The 14607-nt window shown below is 42.6% G+C and overlaps 1 protein-coding gene across 1 annotated transcript in view; it reads right to left on the bottom strand.

The window, feature by feature from the left end:
• Positions 1–14607, bottom strand: part of AHRR (aryl hydrocarbon receptor repressor) — a 103856-nt gene that overhangs the window by 24715 nt on the left and 64534 nt on the right. The window contains exon 4 of the mRNA XM_012556635.1: positions 363–452. Coding sequence (XP_012412089.1) covers positions 363–452 — 90 coding nt within the window. The remainder of the gene's footprint in view (positions 1–362; positions 453–14607) is intronic.

The raw sequence follows: 14607 nt of genomic DNA, 5'->3' as shown, positions 1-14607 counted from the left end.
ACCCGGCACCACACTCGGACACCCCGCACACTCACCACACCTCTCACCCGGCGCCACACTCGGACACCCCGCACACTCACCACACCTCTCACCCGGCACCACACTCGGACACCCCACACACTCACCACGCCTCTCACTCGGCACCACACTCACACTTGCTGTGCCTCTCACTGTAGCTTGATCCCAGACCCTGAGAAACACCCTGGACTAAGGCTGGAGGGGTGGGGTGGAAATCACTATCTGATGAAAGTTAAGTGATAAGAAAAACTTAGAAAGATTTTTAAACCTTGACAACAATAAACATTGACAAGGGTAACAATTACAAATTTAACAGACTGAAAAGCTATTTTCGCTTCATTTACCTGGTGAAAGCCCAGATAGTCCACAATGGTTGCTGATGCATAAAATATCATCCCTTCTGCGCTCACCACCAGGGCAAAGCCATTGAGAGACTGAAAAAAACACAGAGAAAATTGAGATTGGCTCCTGCAGACATTCATGACATCACCCGAGATGTAAAAGTGAAAACAGCGTTTTTGTTTAAGTTCTTCGACCATTTCTTCCTGTTCTGTAGTGCGCATTTGTGCCTGCAGGACCGCCATTGTTTATTTATTACCACTTTGTAACAGGTCCCAATGTGGCAGGCGGTATGGGGACTTGGTCATGGTGTAAGGCTCAAGACTTGGCTCATGAATTTAAAATTTATATTTTATAAACTATAAACATCATCACGATGAGATATTGAGATGCCAGGGGTGCATGAAACAGACAAAAATGAGAAAACTTTTATTTTACTCTATGGAGGCTTTTCCCATTCATACACTTTCTTCTATACAATATCTTGGGGCACTTTTTTAAGAGCGTTTTTGTCATGAAAAGATGTAGACTCTACCAAATGCTTTTTCTGTGTCTACTGAAATAATCACATGCTTTTTCTTTAGTCTATCAGTGTGGTGAATGGCACTGATAGGTTGAATCATTCTTACATCTTTGGTGTAAACCCCATGTGACCGTGATTATTTTTCATATACTCTTAGACCCAATTAACTTCACTCAGGAGTTATGATCTGTTTGGAGTAAAACTGGTCTATAACTCCCTTTCCTTATTTTGATGGCAAGTACACATAATCATCAAAAAGTGAGTTGGACGCGGGCCCGGCCACCCCACAGGTCAGCTCCTGTTTTCTGAGTAGACACTCTGGCCTCGCCCATGTGGGCCCCCTCGGGCTGACTATGCTGGCCCTTCTGCTCTCACTCTGCCCTGGCTCCCAGTGGTCCCGTCTCTGGTCCACAGGCCGAGCCTCATGCCCCTTCCAGGACCCGCCTGGACACTGGCTGGTGTCCACAGAATGCCTGGCATATGCCCTGAAGTGCTGCAGCCAGAATTAAGGGCCATGGGGTGTGACTGGGGAGTGTGTGGCCAGGACCCTGGGGGCTGGGTACCCTAGGCGGGCCCAGCTCCACCTCACAGGCCACATGCTGGACCCTAGGGCAGCTGCAACCTCCCCTAGGAGCTCCAGGCTCTTGTCCGCCAGAGAGAAGGAAGGCCAGCTGCATGTCTAGGGAGCCACAACTGTCTATACTTTTCACCCCCAACCGGGGTCTGCACACGGACTCCAAGGGGCTGGCATCACATGGTGTCACCTGGACAGTCTGGCAGGTGGTATCAGGGGCTCTTCCTGGCAGGCACCATAGGCTGGGCTCTCTCTGCTGTGCATTCCCGGCAGACCCCACGGGCTGGGCTCCCTCTGCTGTGCATTCCCGGCAGACCCCACGGGCTGGGCTCCCTCTGCTGTGCATTCCCGGCAGACCCCACGGGCTGGGCTCTCTCTGCTGTGCATTCCCGGCAGACCCCACGGGCTGGGCTCTCTCTGCTGTGTGTTCCCGGCACGGGCTGGGCTTTCTCTGCTGTGCACAGCTCTTAGCTCAGTCCCTGTCCCCCCTTGCCACTGGCAACACACCTGCTGAGCCCCAGCGCTTCCTTTCAAACACAAGATGCCCCGTGGCAATAAACAGAACAAGGGTCTGTTCCCATTGGACCTGGTGCTCCTTCCTTGTGTGGACCACCTGGTACCTTCTGCCAGTGAGGACAGGGGCAGGGGGGAGGAGAAGGGCACGGCCCCCATTCCCTGCAGGGCCAGAGTTCACCAGCTCTCCTCCCTGACTGTCTACGCCCCCTGCCCTGAAAGCCACCAGTTCAAGGCTTGGCTCGGCACCGAGGGCAGGCTGAGTTGCCCATTGAGGCTCTGAGGAGAGTGGTACAAAATGGGAGGTCGTTTGAGATGCAGGACACTTTCCAAGAGGGCAGATTTGCACGTGGCCCCTCGGGGGGACAAGGGGACGCCTGTGAGGCCCAGGAGTCTTGATGGGGATGGCACCACGTGGGGGGTGGGGGTGGGCATGGGGAACACATGAGGCAGAGAAGGGACAGCCAGGCTGGCAGACAGGTATGGCCAGGACTCCCCAGAGACTCACGCCCCTCTCGAGCCCCCACTTCCCGACCAGACTCTTCTGGGGGCCCTGGACCCCGTTCTCTCTGGGCTGCACCCTGAGGCAGGTAGGAGCTGAGAGAGAGAGACTGGGGGACACGCAGGGCAAAGCCCAGGGCCCAGCAAACCTTGATGCTGTGGTGTGGCTGGGAGAAGGAGGGAGGTCGAAGCAGAGGGGCCTGGGCAGACTTCTGAGCACCCCAGCCCTCTCCAGCCCCTCGGGGAGCACAAGGACCTGGCAAAGAGTTGGCTCCATTCCCCACCACCAGGTGGAAAGCAGAATAAAGTAGATTGAATTATAGAAAAACAAGATATATCCTTTGGATACCACATTTCAGCTACATAATTGCTTTTACTTTTTATCATGCAAAAGTTCCAACATACACAAAAGTATAAAGAACAGTGGATTCAGTATATTTAAACCCCATGTACCCATCAGCCAGCCTCAACAATTATCAACTCATGTCTAATTTTGTCTCATCTCTATCCCCCATACTGAATTATTTTGAAGCAAATCCCAGACAGCATATCAGTTAATCCAGAAATATCTCAGCTGTAAATTAACTTCCATGAAGATTGTAGTCATCAGCAGAAAAATATACTCATTTCCCTGATTATCGACCATCCTAGGCATCGTGTCTTTTTTTTTTAATCTTTGAAAATTTTTTAAGTGATATTTTACCATTATTTTAATTGTCATTTCATTGATTACTATTGATTGAAAAGACACTTCATACATTCACGGGTAATTTCTATTCTTTTGTAAACTGCCTGGCACATCATTTGCCAATTTTTCTAACATAGTTTTTAAATCTCAGTATCTAAGAGCCTTTAAAATATTGATATTGGAGACTGACAGACAGCAGAGGATGATGGCAGCCACCTAAACCCAAACTCCCACACATTCTAAAAGCCAAGGGAGGACAATAACTAGAACAAGCGAAACTGCAGAAACCCATGTCCTTGGCATAACCAGAATGCAGACAAATGAACTAGAAATTATATATAAACAGAAAAATCAACATCAAATCCCAGTGGATTAAAATGGTTATGTCACAAAACAAAAAAGCGTATAATCTCTCAGCGAGAAAGTAGAGAGATAAGAGCCAATTAAATCCAATGTAAGCAGAAGGAAGTAAAAAAATAAAAAGAGTGGAAAATCAGTAAAAATTCCTTAAAACAGTCAAATAATAGAGAACATTAACAAAGTAAAAATTTGGTTCTTTGAAAAGACTGAAAAAAAATGATAAACCCCTAGTAAGACTGATTGAGAAATATACAAACTGCTAATACCAGGAATCAAAAACGGTCCATTATTACAGATCCTACATTATTCTTAACATGTTATTATCCTATTAAAAGGATGACATATTAAGAATAATGTTTAGTAAACAATTTAAATGAAATGGACAAATTCCTTGAAAAAGCACAAATTAACAAAAGTGATAAAAGAACGACAAAATCTAGATAACCCAATGTCTATTAAACAAGTCGAATTTGTAATCAAAACCCTCCCACAAAAAAACTCCAGGCTCAAATCAAAAAGACATAAAATACCCAGGAATATATCTAACGAAAGATATGCAAAACCTGTATATTGAAAACTATAAAACATTACTGAGAGAAGACCTAAATAAACCAAGAGAAGAAATACAATGTTCATAGGTTGAAAGGTTCAATATAGTGAAAATATCCAATCTCTCTAAACTGAGTCTATAGGTATAATGCCATCCTAATCATAATCCCAGCAGGGTTGCTTTGTGTTTGTTTGTTGTAGATTTTGACAAGCTGATTCTAAAATTTATATAGAAATGCAAAGGGTCTAGAATAGCCAAAGCAATCTTGTTAGAGATGAACAAAACTGTAACAGACTTCATGACTTACTATAAAAAGCCATGGCAATTAATACAATGTAGCATTGATATAAGGATAGACAAACTGATTTTCAACCAAGGTGCTAAGTCAATCCAATGGGGAAAGGAAATTCTTTTAAACAAATGTTCCTGAGACAGCTAATTATTTGTAAAAAAAAAAAAAAAAAAAAAAAAAAAGCCTTGATCCTATCTCATTATATACACAAAAATTAATTCAAGATATATCATAAACCTAAATATAAAACCTAGAACCATAAAGCTTAGAAGAAACTATCTGCATGATTTGGGGGTAGGTAGATTTGGATAGAACATAAAAACAGTAATCGTTAGAGAAAAAAACTTGATAATGGACTTTATTGAAAGACACTGTTAAAAAATGAAGGGACAAGCCACAGAGTGATAGAAAAAAAAACTCACAGAACATTGACAAAGGACTTCTAACCAGAATATATAAAGAAATTCTACAAATCAAAAATCCAGTTTTTAAAAATGGGCAAAAGCCTTGAACAGGTACTTTACAAAAGGAGATAGAGGATATACATATGAAAATGTGCTCAACATCATTAGTCATCAGGGAAATGCAAATTAAACCACATTGAGATACCATTTCACACTCACTAGAATGGCTGTGGGCAGTGTTTTATTCATTGTATACTGGGAACCTATCGACTCCATGGCAACCAACAACAACAACAAAATGGCTACAGTGAACACAACCAGCAAACACTAAATACTGGAACTCTATGTGCTACTGATGGGAGTGTAAAATGCTACAACCACTTTGGAAAACTGTTTTGCAGTTGCTTATAAAGGTAAGTATACATCCACCCTATGAACCAGCCAATTCCTCTGTTGGTATTTATCAGTCGAAATTGGTATGTTCACAAAGACTTGAATGAGAATGTACATAGTAGCTTTACTCATAACAGCTAAAAGCTGGAGGATGGATAAACAAATTGTACTGTAATCATGGAGCCCTGGTGGCACAGTGGTTAAGAGTTCAGGCTGCTAACCAAAAGGCTGGCAGTTCTAATCCACCAGCCGCTCCTTGGACACTCTATGTAGCAGTTCTACTCTGTCTTATAGGGTTGCTATCAGTCCAAATCGACTTGACGGTTTTTTCTGGTTTAGTATAATCATACAGTGATACAATGGAACACTACTTTGCAATAAAAAGAGCAAACTACTGATGATGCAAAAACATGGATGAACCTCAAAAGCATTAGGTTGAGTTACAGGAACTAGACTCAAAAGTACATACTCGTTCAAGAACAGCCAAAGCAAATCTATAGTGATAGAAGAAATATATGTGTCCTAAACCAGCCACTTACTTAATGGTATTTCCAGTAAGATCAGGAAACAAGGCAAGGATGCCCACTGTCCCTATATAAGAGGTGCCCAAACAACTCACTAATTGATGAGGGAAGCAGTAAGATGTTGTTGTTGTTAAGTGCCATCCAGTCCGTTCTAACTCAAAGCAATCCTATCTATAACAGAACAAAATGTTGCCCAGTCCTGCGCCATCCACACAATCATTGCTATGTTTGAACCCATTGTTGCAGCCACTGTGTCAATCCATCTTGCTGAGGGTCTTCCTCTTTCTCACTGACCCTCTACTTTACCAGGCATGATGTCCTTCTCTAGGGACTGGTCCCTCCTGATAACATGTCCAAAGTACAGGAGATGAAGTCTCACCATCCTTGCTTCTAAGAAACATTCGGGTTGTACTTCTTCCAAGACAGATTTGTATGTTCTTCTGGCAGTCCATGGTATATTCAATATTCTTCGCCAACACCATAATTCCAAAGGCATCAATTCTTCTTTGGTCTTCCGTACTCATTGTCCCGTTTTCACAGGCTCATGAGGCAGTTGAAAGTACCATGGGTTGGATCAGGTGCCCCTTAGTCCTCAAAGCAACATCTTTGTTTTTTAACTTTTTAAAGGGGTTCTTTTAGCAGCATACTTGCCCAAAGTGATATGTAATTTGATTTCTTGACTGCTGCTTCCATGAGTGTTGACCGTACATTCAAGTAAAATGAAATCCTTGACAATTTCAATCTTCTCTCCATTTATTACTTCAATATTTACTCCATGCTTATTGGTCTAGTTGTGAGGATTTTTTTTTTTTTTTTTTTATGTTGAGGTGTTCAAGAGCAAGTTTCAGAGTCTCTTCTGACATCCATTTTGGTCTTTTCTTTCTTTCTTGTCTTTTTAACGATCTCTTGCTTTCTTCATGTATGACGTCCTTGATGTCATTCCACAACTCGGCTGGTCTTCAGTCATCAGTGTTTAACGCGTCGAATCGATTCTTGAGATGGTCTCTAAATTCAGGTGGGATAGACTTTGGCTCTTGTGGACTTGTTCTAATTTAGTTTCAACTTGAACGTGCATATGAGCAATTGATGGTCTGTTCCACAGTCCGCCCCGGCCTTGTTCTAACTGATAATATTGAGCTTTTCCATCCTCTCTTTCCGTAGATGTAGTCAATTTGATTCCTGTGTATTGAACATCAAGTAGCTAAAGCAAAAAGAAGAAATGATGAAGTAAAAGAGCCGAACAGAAGATTTCAAAGGGTGGCTTGGAATACAAAGTAAAGTATTATAATGACATGTGCAAAGACCTTGAGATAGAAAACCAAAAGGGAAGAACACACTTGGCATTTCTCAAGCTGAAAGAACTGAAGAAAAAATTCAAACCTCCAGTTGCACTATTGAAGGATTCTATAGGAAAAATATTAAACGACACAGAAAGCATCAAAAGAAGATGGAAGGAATACACAGAGTCACTATGCCAAAAAGAACTGGTCGACATTCAATCATTTCAGGAGGTAGCATATTATCAGGAACCGGTGGTACTTAAGGAAGAAGTCCAAGCTGCACTGAAGTCATTGGTGAAAAACAAAGCTCCAGGCATTGACAGAATACCAACTGAGATGTTTCAACAAATGGATGCAGTGCTGGAAGTGCTCACTCTTCTATGTCAAGAAATTTGTAAGACAGCTACCTGGCCGACCAATTGGAAGAGATCCATATTTATGCCTATTCCCAAGAAAGGTGATCCAACCAAATGTGGAGATTATCGAACAATATCATTAATATCACAGGCAAGTAAAATTTTGCTGAAGAGCATTCAAAAGCAGCTGCAGCAGTATGTTGACAGGGAACTGCCAGAAATTCAAGCTGGATTCAGAAGAGGATGTGGAACGAGGGATATCACTGCTGATGTCAGATGGATCCTGGCTAAAAGCAGAGAATACTAGAAAGATTTTTACCTGTGTTTTATTGACTATGCAAAGGCATTTGACCATGTGGATCATAACAAATTATGGATAACATTGCAGAGAATGGCAATTCCAGAACACTTAATTGTGCTCATGAGGAACCTGGACATAGATCAACAGGCAGTCATTCGAACAGAACAAGGGGATGTTATGTGGTTTAAAGTCAGGAAAGGTGTGCATCAGGGTTGTATCCTTTCACCATACCTATTCAATCTGTATACCGAGCAAATAATCCGAGAAGCTGGACTATATGAAGAAGGACAGGGCATCAGGATTCGAGGCAGACTCATCAACAACCTGTGATATGCAGATGACATAACCTTGCTTGCTGCAAGTGAAGAGGACTTGAAGCCTTACTGATGAAGATCAAAGACCACCGCCTTCAGTATGGATTACACCTCAACATAAAGAAAACAAAAATCCTCACAACTGAACCAATAAGCAACATCATGATAAATGGAGAAAAGATTGAAGTTGTCAGGGATTTCATTTTACTTGGTGGCACAATCAACAACCTTAGAAGCAGCAGTCAAGAAATCAAAAGATGCCTTGCACTGGGCAAATCTGCTGCAAAAGACCTCTCTGAAGTATCGAAAAGTGAAGATGTCACCTTGAAGACTATGGTGTGCCTGAACCAAGCCATGGTATCTTCAATTGCCTCATATGCTTGTGAAACCTGGACGATGAATAAGGAAGACCGAAGAAGAATTGATGCGTTTGAATTGTGGTGTTGGTGAAGAATATTGAAAATACCGTGGACTGCCAAAAGAATGAACAAATCTGTCTTGGAAGAAGTACACGCAGAATGCTACTTAGAAGCAAGGATGGTAAGATTAAGTCTCAGATACTTTGGACATGTTATCAGGAGGGATTATTCCCTGGAGAAGGACATCATGCTTGGTAAAGTAGAGGGTCAGCGAAAAAGAGGAAGATCCTCAGCAAGATGGATTGACACAATGGCTGCAACAATGGGCTCAAGCATAACAATGATAGTGAGGATAGTACAAGACCTGGCAGTGTTTTGTTCTGTCGTACACAGGGTCCCTGTAAGTCAGAACTGACTCGACACCACCTAACAACAACAATGTATGTTGAGGTGTAATCCCTGTTAAAGGCTGTAGTCTTTGATCTTCATTAGTAAGCATTTCAAGTCCTCTTCAAAGTTGTCTCATCTGCATATCACAAGTTGTTAATGAGTCTCCCTCCAATCCTGATGCTCCATTCTTCATATAGTCCAGCTTCTCAGGATATTTGCTCAGCATACAGACTGAATAAGAATAGTGAAAGGATACAAGCCTGATGCACAACTTTTCTGATTTTAAACTACACAGTATCCCCTTGTTCTGTTCGAACAACCGCCTCTTGGTCTATATACAGGTTCCTCATGAGCACAATTAAGTGTTCTGGAATTGCCATTCCCTGCAATGTTATCCATAATTTGTTATGATCCACACAGTCGAATACCGTTGCATAGTCAATAAAACACAGGTAAATATCTTTCCAGTATTCTCTGCTTTCAGTCAAGATCCATCTGACATCAGCTATAATATCTATAATTCCACATCCTCTTCTGAATCTGGCTTGAATTTCTGGTATTGCCCTGTCAATGTACTGCTGCATCCATTTTCAAATTATATTCAGAAAAATTTTACTTGCATGTGATATTAATATTATTCGGTAATTTCCTCATTCTGTTGGATCACCTTTCTTTGGAATGTCATGTATATGGATCTTCCAGTCGGTTGGCCAGGTAGCTGTCTTCCAAATTTCTTGGCATACATGAGTGAACGCTTCCAGCATCACATCCATTTGTTGAAACATCTCAGCTGGTACTCTGTCAATTCCTGGAGCCTTTCCTCTTGCCATTCCCTTCAGTGTGGCTTGGACGCCTTCCTTCAGTACCATTGGTTCTTGATCATATGCTATCTCCTGAAATGGTTGAACGTCAACCAGTTCTTTTTGGTACAGTGACCGCGTATTCATTCCATTTTCTTTTGATGCTTCCTGTGTCATTTAATATTTTCCCCATAGAATCCTTCACTATTCCAACTCGAGGCTTGAATTTTTTCTTCAGTTCTTTCAGCTTGAGAAATGCCAAGCATGTGCTTCCCTTTCGGTTTTCTAACTCCAGGTCTTTGGTCATGTCATTATAATATTTTACTTTGTCTTCCCGAGCTGCCATTTGAAATCTTTTGTTCATCTCTTTTACTTCATCATTTCTTCCATTCGCTTTAGCCACTTGACGTTCAAAAGCAAGTTTCAGAGTCTCTTCTTACATCCATTTTGGTCTTTTCTTTCTATCTTTTTAATGCCCTTTTGTTTTCTTCACGTACAATGTCCTTGATGTCATCCCACAACTCGTCTGGTGTTCAGTCATTAGTGTTCAATGTATCAAATCTATTCTTGAGATGGTCTCGAAATTCAGGTAGGATATACTTAAGGTCATATTTTGGCTGTCGCAGAGTTTCAATTTTCTTCAGCTTCAACCTGAACTTGCATATGAGCAATTGATAGTCTGCTCTTTAGTAGGACCCTGGCCTTGTTCTGACTGATGATATTGAGCTTCTCCATCGTCTCTTTCCACAGATGTAGTTGATTTGATTCCTGTGTATTCCATCTGGCAAGGTCCACATGATATTCATCGTTTACACTGTTGAAAAATTATTTCCAACGAATAAGTCGTTAGTCTTGCAAAATTCTATCATGTGATTTCTGATATTGTTTCTTTCCCCAAGAGCGTATTTTCCAACTACCAATCCTTCCAGTTTGTTTCAAACTTTTGCATTCCAATCACCAGTAATTATCAATGCATCTTGATTGCATGTTTGATCAATTTCAGACTGCAGAAGTTGATAAAAATCTTCAATTTCTTCATCTTGGCATTAGGAGTTGGTGCGTAAATTTTAATAGTAGTCGTATTGACTGGTCTTCCTTAGAGGTGTGTGGATATCATCCTCTCCCTGACAACATTCTACTTCATAATAGATCTTGAAATATTCTTTTTGAAGATGAATGCGACATCATTCCTCTTCAATTTGTCACTCCTGGCATAGTAGACCATATGACTGTCTGACTCAAAATGGCCAAAACCAGTCCGTTTCAGCCCACTAATGCCTAGCATATCGATTTTCAAGCCTTCCATTTCATTTTTGATGACTTCCAATTTTCCTTGATTCATACTTTCATACATTCCAAGTTCTGAGTATTAATGGTAAGATGTTAAAACCCGTCAAAAGAGCATTTGAGAACCAAGATATTTACAGGTCAATAACCGAAAAGCCATATGGGTTTATCTGCTCCACTGGACAGAAATTCATTACATTTTCACTGGATAAAAATTTGCATGTTAACATCTAACTTGACCAAGTCTGAGGCATTTACTCAGTAGTCAACAGTGAGTTGAACTAAGTAAATTCCCCTAGAGACTCCTTGAGTGGTCCTGCCCTGTGACTTTGAAAGGGTATGCCATCCAACTTTTTCACACATTTGAATTTGGGATAATTTTTCTCACATAGAGGTGCAAACACCAGGATGGTAATTTTGCAATAGGATTTAAACTTTGTGCTGAGTTGTCTGAGCAAGAAATCCAAACCTACAAAGCACCTCCAGTGTGAATGAGGATATTACAGAGCTACTTTGGCTGCTGTCAGATGCCCTGTTGATAACAAAATAGATCGGTCTTTTCAATGGCTCGGCATCAGAATAATGACTATATAGAACTGCAAAGCCCATTTTCAGTTACAACCCCTGAACTCCAATAGATTTTTATAGGAGGAGAAATTGGCTCCTGCAACATATGCATCCACAAAACATCTTCAGCAGCTAACACAAACTGTAGTATTTGTCAATTTTAACTCTTATGCAGTTCCAGGTAAAAGTGTTTGTTCCCATTGTACTAAATTTTTCATGAGTAGTGAATGAAAAATCCAGGGTATTTGCCTGGATTTCTTCCTAGAAGGCTCTTCAAGAGTTTGTAAATATGCTTAAATCTTCCGGAAGAGGCTCTGTTCTCGGAAGTATAGTATGGCGGGTGGGGAGACTATGAAGCATTTGGGATTTGTTTATTCATTTACATCATTTAACAAAAGTATTTTCTGATGATCTGCAGACATGAAATTGCTCTCTTCCTGCCAGTGGCTGGAACCAAGACTTGAAACAGACCCCAAGTGAAGGGTGTGAGGACCCTCATCATAGAATCTTCCCTAGACAAACAGAGCACCAGACTTGAGGGTACCAAGGAAGGGCATGTTACGTGGCCTGGAGGTGAGTCCATTTGTGTAACAATCTCTCACCATTTCCTGGGCCATTGTAGAGGTATTTTACCTAGAAACATAGTATCTTCTCATCCCATTTCCCCTGGCTTGGAGAAACTTTGCCTGGAGGATTTTTCTAGGCATCATTAGTTTGAGCACACATGAGGAAGCTCGGAACTCTGAGGCAGAGTTCTGCGCCCCCGAGCTACTGACCCTATCAAGATAGGGCATTTTCATAAAGAAAGGCTCTAGGTTGGAATGAATAGTCATCTCCGCAACACTTTGCTTTACTCTGCAATCCTGCCTTGGGTAGAAGATTCAGAATCACACAAGGTTTAAACATGCAGTCTGCCACCACCTCCTTGCAGAGCTGAAAGTATTTTTAGAAAACAAAGATGGTGCTCTGTGCTCTGGCCTGCATATCCCAACACTCTTGTGCATGCGGGCTTCAACATGCTCCAATTCGGAAAATCCTGGCTTGCCTGGATTTGATCCACATGGGGAATGTTCTAGAGTCTGAAAGTACGTTTGCATCCTTCCTACCCCCAGAGGCTCTGCTCTCAGTGGAGGCGGTAAGGCACTGGGCTGGCACTGGGGAGGATATAGGCTTTGGAGCTGTGGCAGGGAGAATAGGCCAGTATGGTCAGACGAGACAGGGAGAACGGGCAATCCATCCACTCCCAGAGGTGGTGAGAGGGGTCAGACAATGCAGGAAGCCCAGCCCAGGCGTGGTATCCAGTGAGTGCTCAATGGATGGTGACATTATTACCACGGTGGTTCCTGCCCTCAGGGAGGGGCCGGAGCAGCGTCCCAGATTTGGTGGGGGGGGGACTGCCAATGCCCCTTGCAGCAGCGTCATCACTGCGGGGGTTTAGGGGGTGTGGACCGCACCAGGTTACACTCTCAGAGGGGGTGCCACCAAAATGACTGTCTATAAGGTTTTTGTGCAGTGTTTCAGTGTTTTTATATATTATTTTATATAAAAATATCCATGCTGTTGTCGTTAGGTGTTGTCGAGTCAGTTCCGACTCACAGCAACCCTACATACAACAGAACGAAACACTGCACGGTCCTGCACCATCCTCACAATTGTTGTGATGCTTGAGCCCATCGTTGCAGCCACTGTGTCAATCCATCTCATTGAGGGTGTTCCTTTTTTTCGCTGACCCTCTACTTTACCAAGCATGATGTCCTTCTCCAGATAACATGTCCAAAGTATGTGAGACAAAGTCTCACCATCCTCACTTCTAGTGAGCATTCTGGCTGTACTTCTTCCAAGACAGGTTTGTCCATTCTTCTGGAAGCTCATGGGATATTCGATATTCTTCACCAACACCATAATTCAAAGGGATCGATTTTTCTTTGGCCTTCCTTATTCCTTGTCCAGCTTTCACATGCGTGCAAGGCGATCGAAAACATCGTGGCTTGGGTCAGGCACACCTTAGTCCTTAAAGTGACATCTTTGCTTTTTAACACTTTAAAGTGATCTTTTGGAGCAGATTTGCCCAGTGCAATGCGTCATTTGATTTCTTGACTGCTGCTTCCATGGTTGTTGATTGTGGATCCAAGTAAAATTAAATTCTTTACAACTTCAGTCTTTTCTCTGTTTATCATGATGTTGCTTATTGGTCCAGTTGTGAGGATTTTTGTTTTCTTTATGTTGAAGTGTAATCCATACTGAAGGCTGTGGTCTCTGATCTTCATCAGTAAGTACTTCAAGTCCTCTTCACTTTCAGCAAGCAAGGTTGTGTCATCTGCATAACACAGGTTGTTAATGAGTCTTCCTCCACTCCCGATGCTGTGTTCCGCTTCTTGGATTATTTGCTCAGCATACATTGAAAAATATTCCTGTAGTTAGTTATAGCAACAAAAACATTTTTTGTAAGCCCAGCTGACATGTCTCAATATACCTACAAGGCTAAAACTGTATGCTCATTTAGTTTTTGAACCTTCTAATGCACTTCGGTCAGGGCTGTCATTATTACCCAATTTCAGTGACACTCAGAGTCACGTGGTCTCATCTGCACTCACTAAAACTGCTGTTTTCGTTGCTGCCTGTGTTTTTATAGTTGCTGATTTTGTCACATTTTCTGGTGTTTTAGCTACAGTATTGTGGTAAGTAGTATTTGTGAACCTATAGCAATAACTTTTTGGAGAATGAAGTAGTAATTAAAGGAAATGAAGGAGTGATATACAGGAATTACGATTTACGAATGACATCAGTACAAAAAACATTACTAAGGATTCTGTATGGTCTGGTACAGGAGCAGGTCCATGCAGGGGTGACACCATGAGTTACCCCACTGGGTGACACCAACTCTAGTGACACCAGTGCCCTGCAGGTTGGCCCAGGTTAGCAGCCCCTTCAGGCTTCAGTCCACTTGCCCACCCTCAGGTCTCCAAAGCCCCTCCCTGGGATATGGGCAAAGGTAGGGTGGGTTATGCTGGGTCCACTAAGAGACTGTTAGAAAACAAGGTGTCGCATCTACTCAGAGACCCTGTGCTGTTGCAGCAAATGATCAGAAAGTGCCAACGTCACATGGTCAGTAGACCATGGGTCCAGGAAGCATGCTTCAAGTTGAGTGGGGTCGGTATCTAATCGCCCACTCCATGCTAGGCGGGGACCATGGTGAAGGGCTCTGCTCCCATTCTTGGAAGCAGGGCAGCTGGGAGTGGCGGCCAGGTGCAGGGAATCTGAGGCTCCCCCACCC

This window comes from Trichechus manatus, unplaced genomic scaffold, assembly GCF_000243295.1.
Source record: "Trichechus manatus latirostris isolate Lorelei unplaced genomic scaffold, TriManLat1.0 scaffold00072, whole genome shotgun sequence".
Lineage (NCBI taxonomy): Eukaryota > Metazoa > Chordata > Mammalia > Sirenia > Trichechidae > Trichechus > Trichechus manatus.
This window is presented reverse-complemented; position numbering and strand designations above follow the sequence as displayed.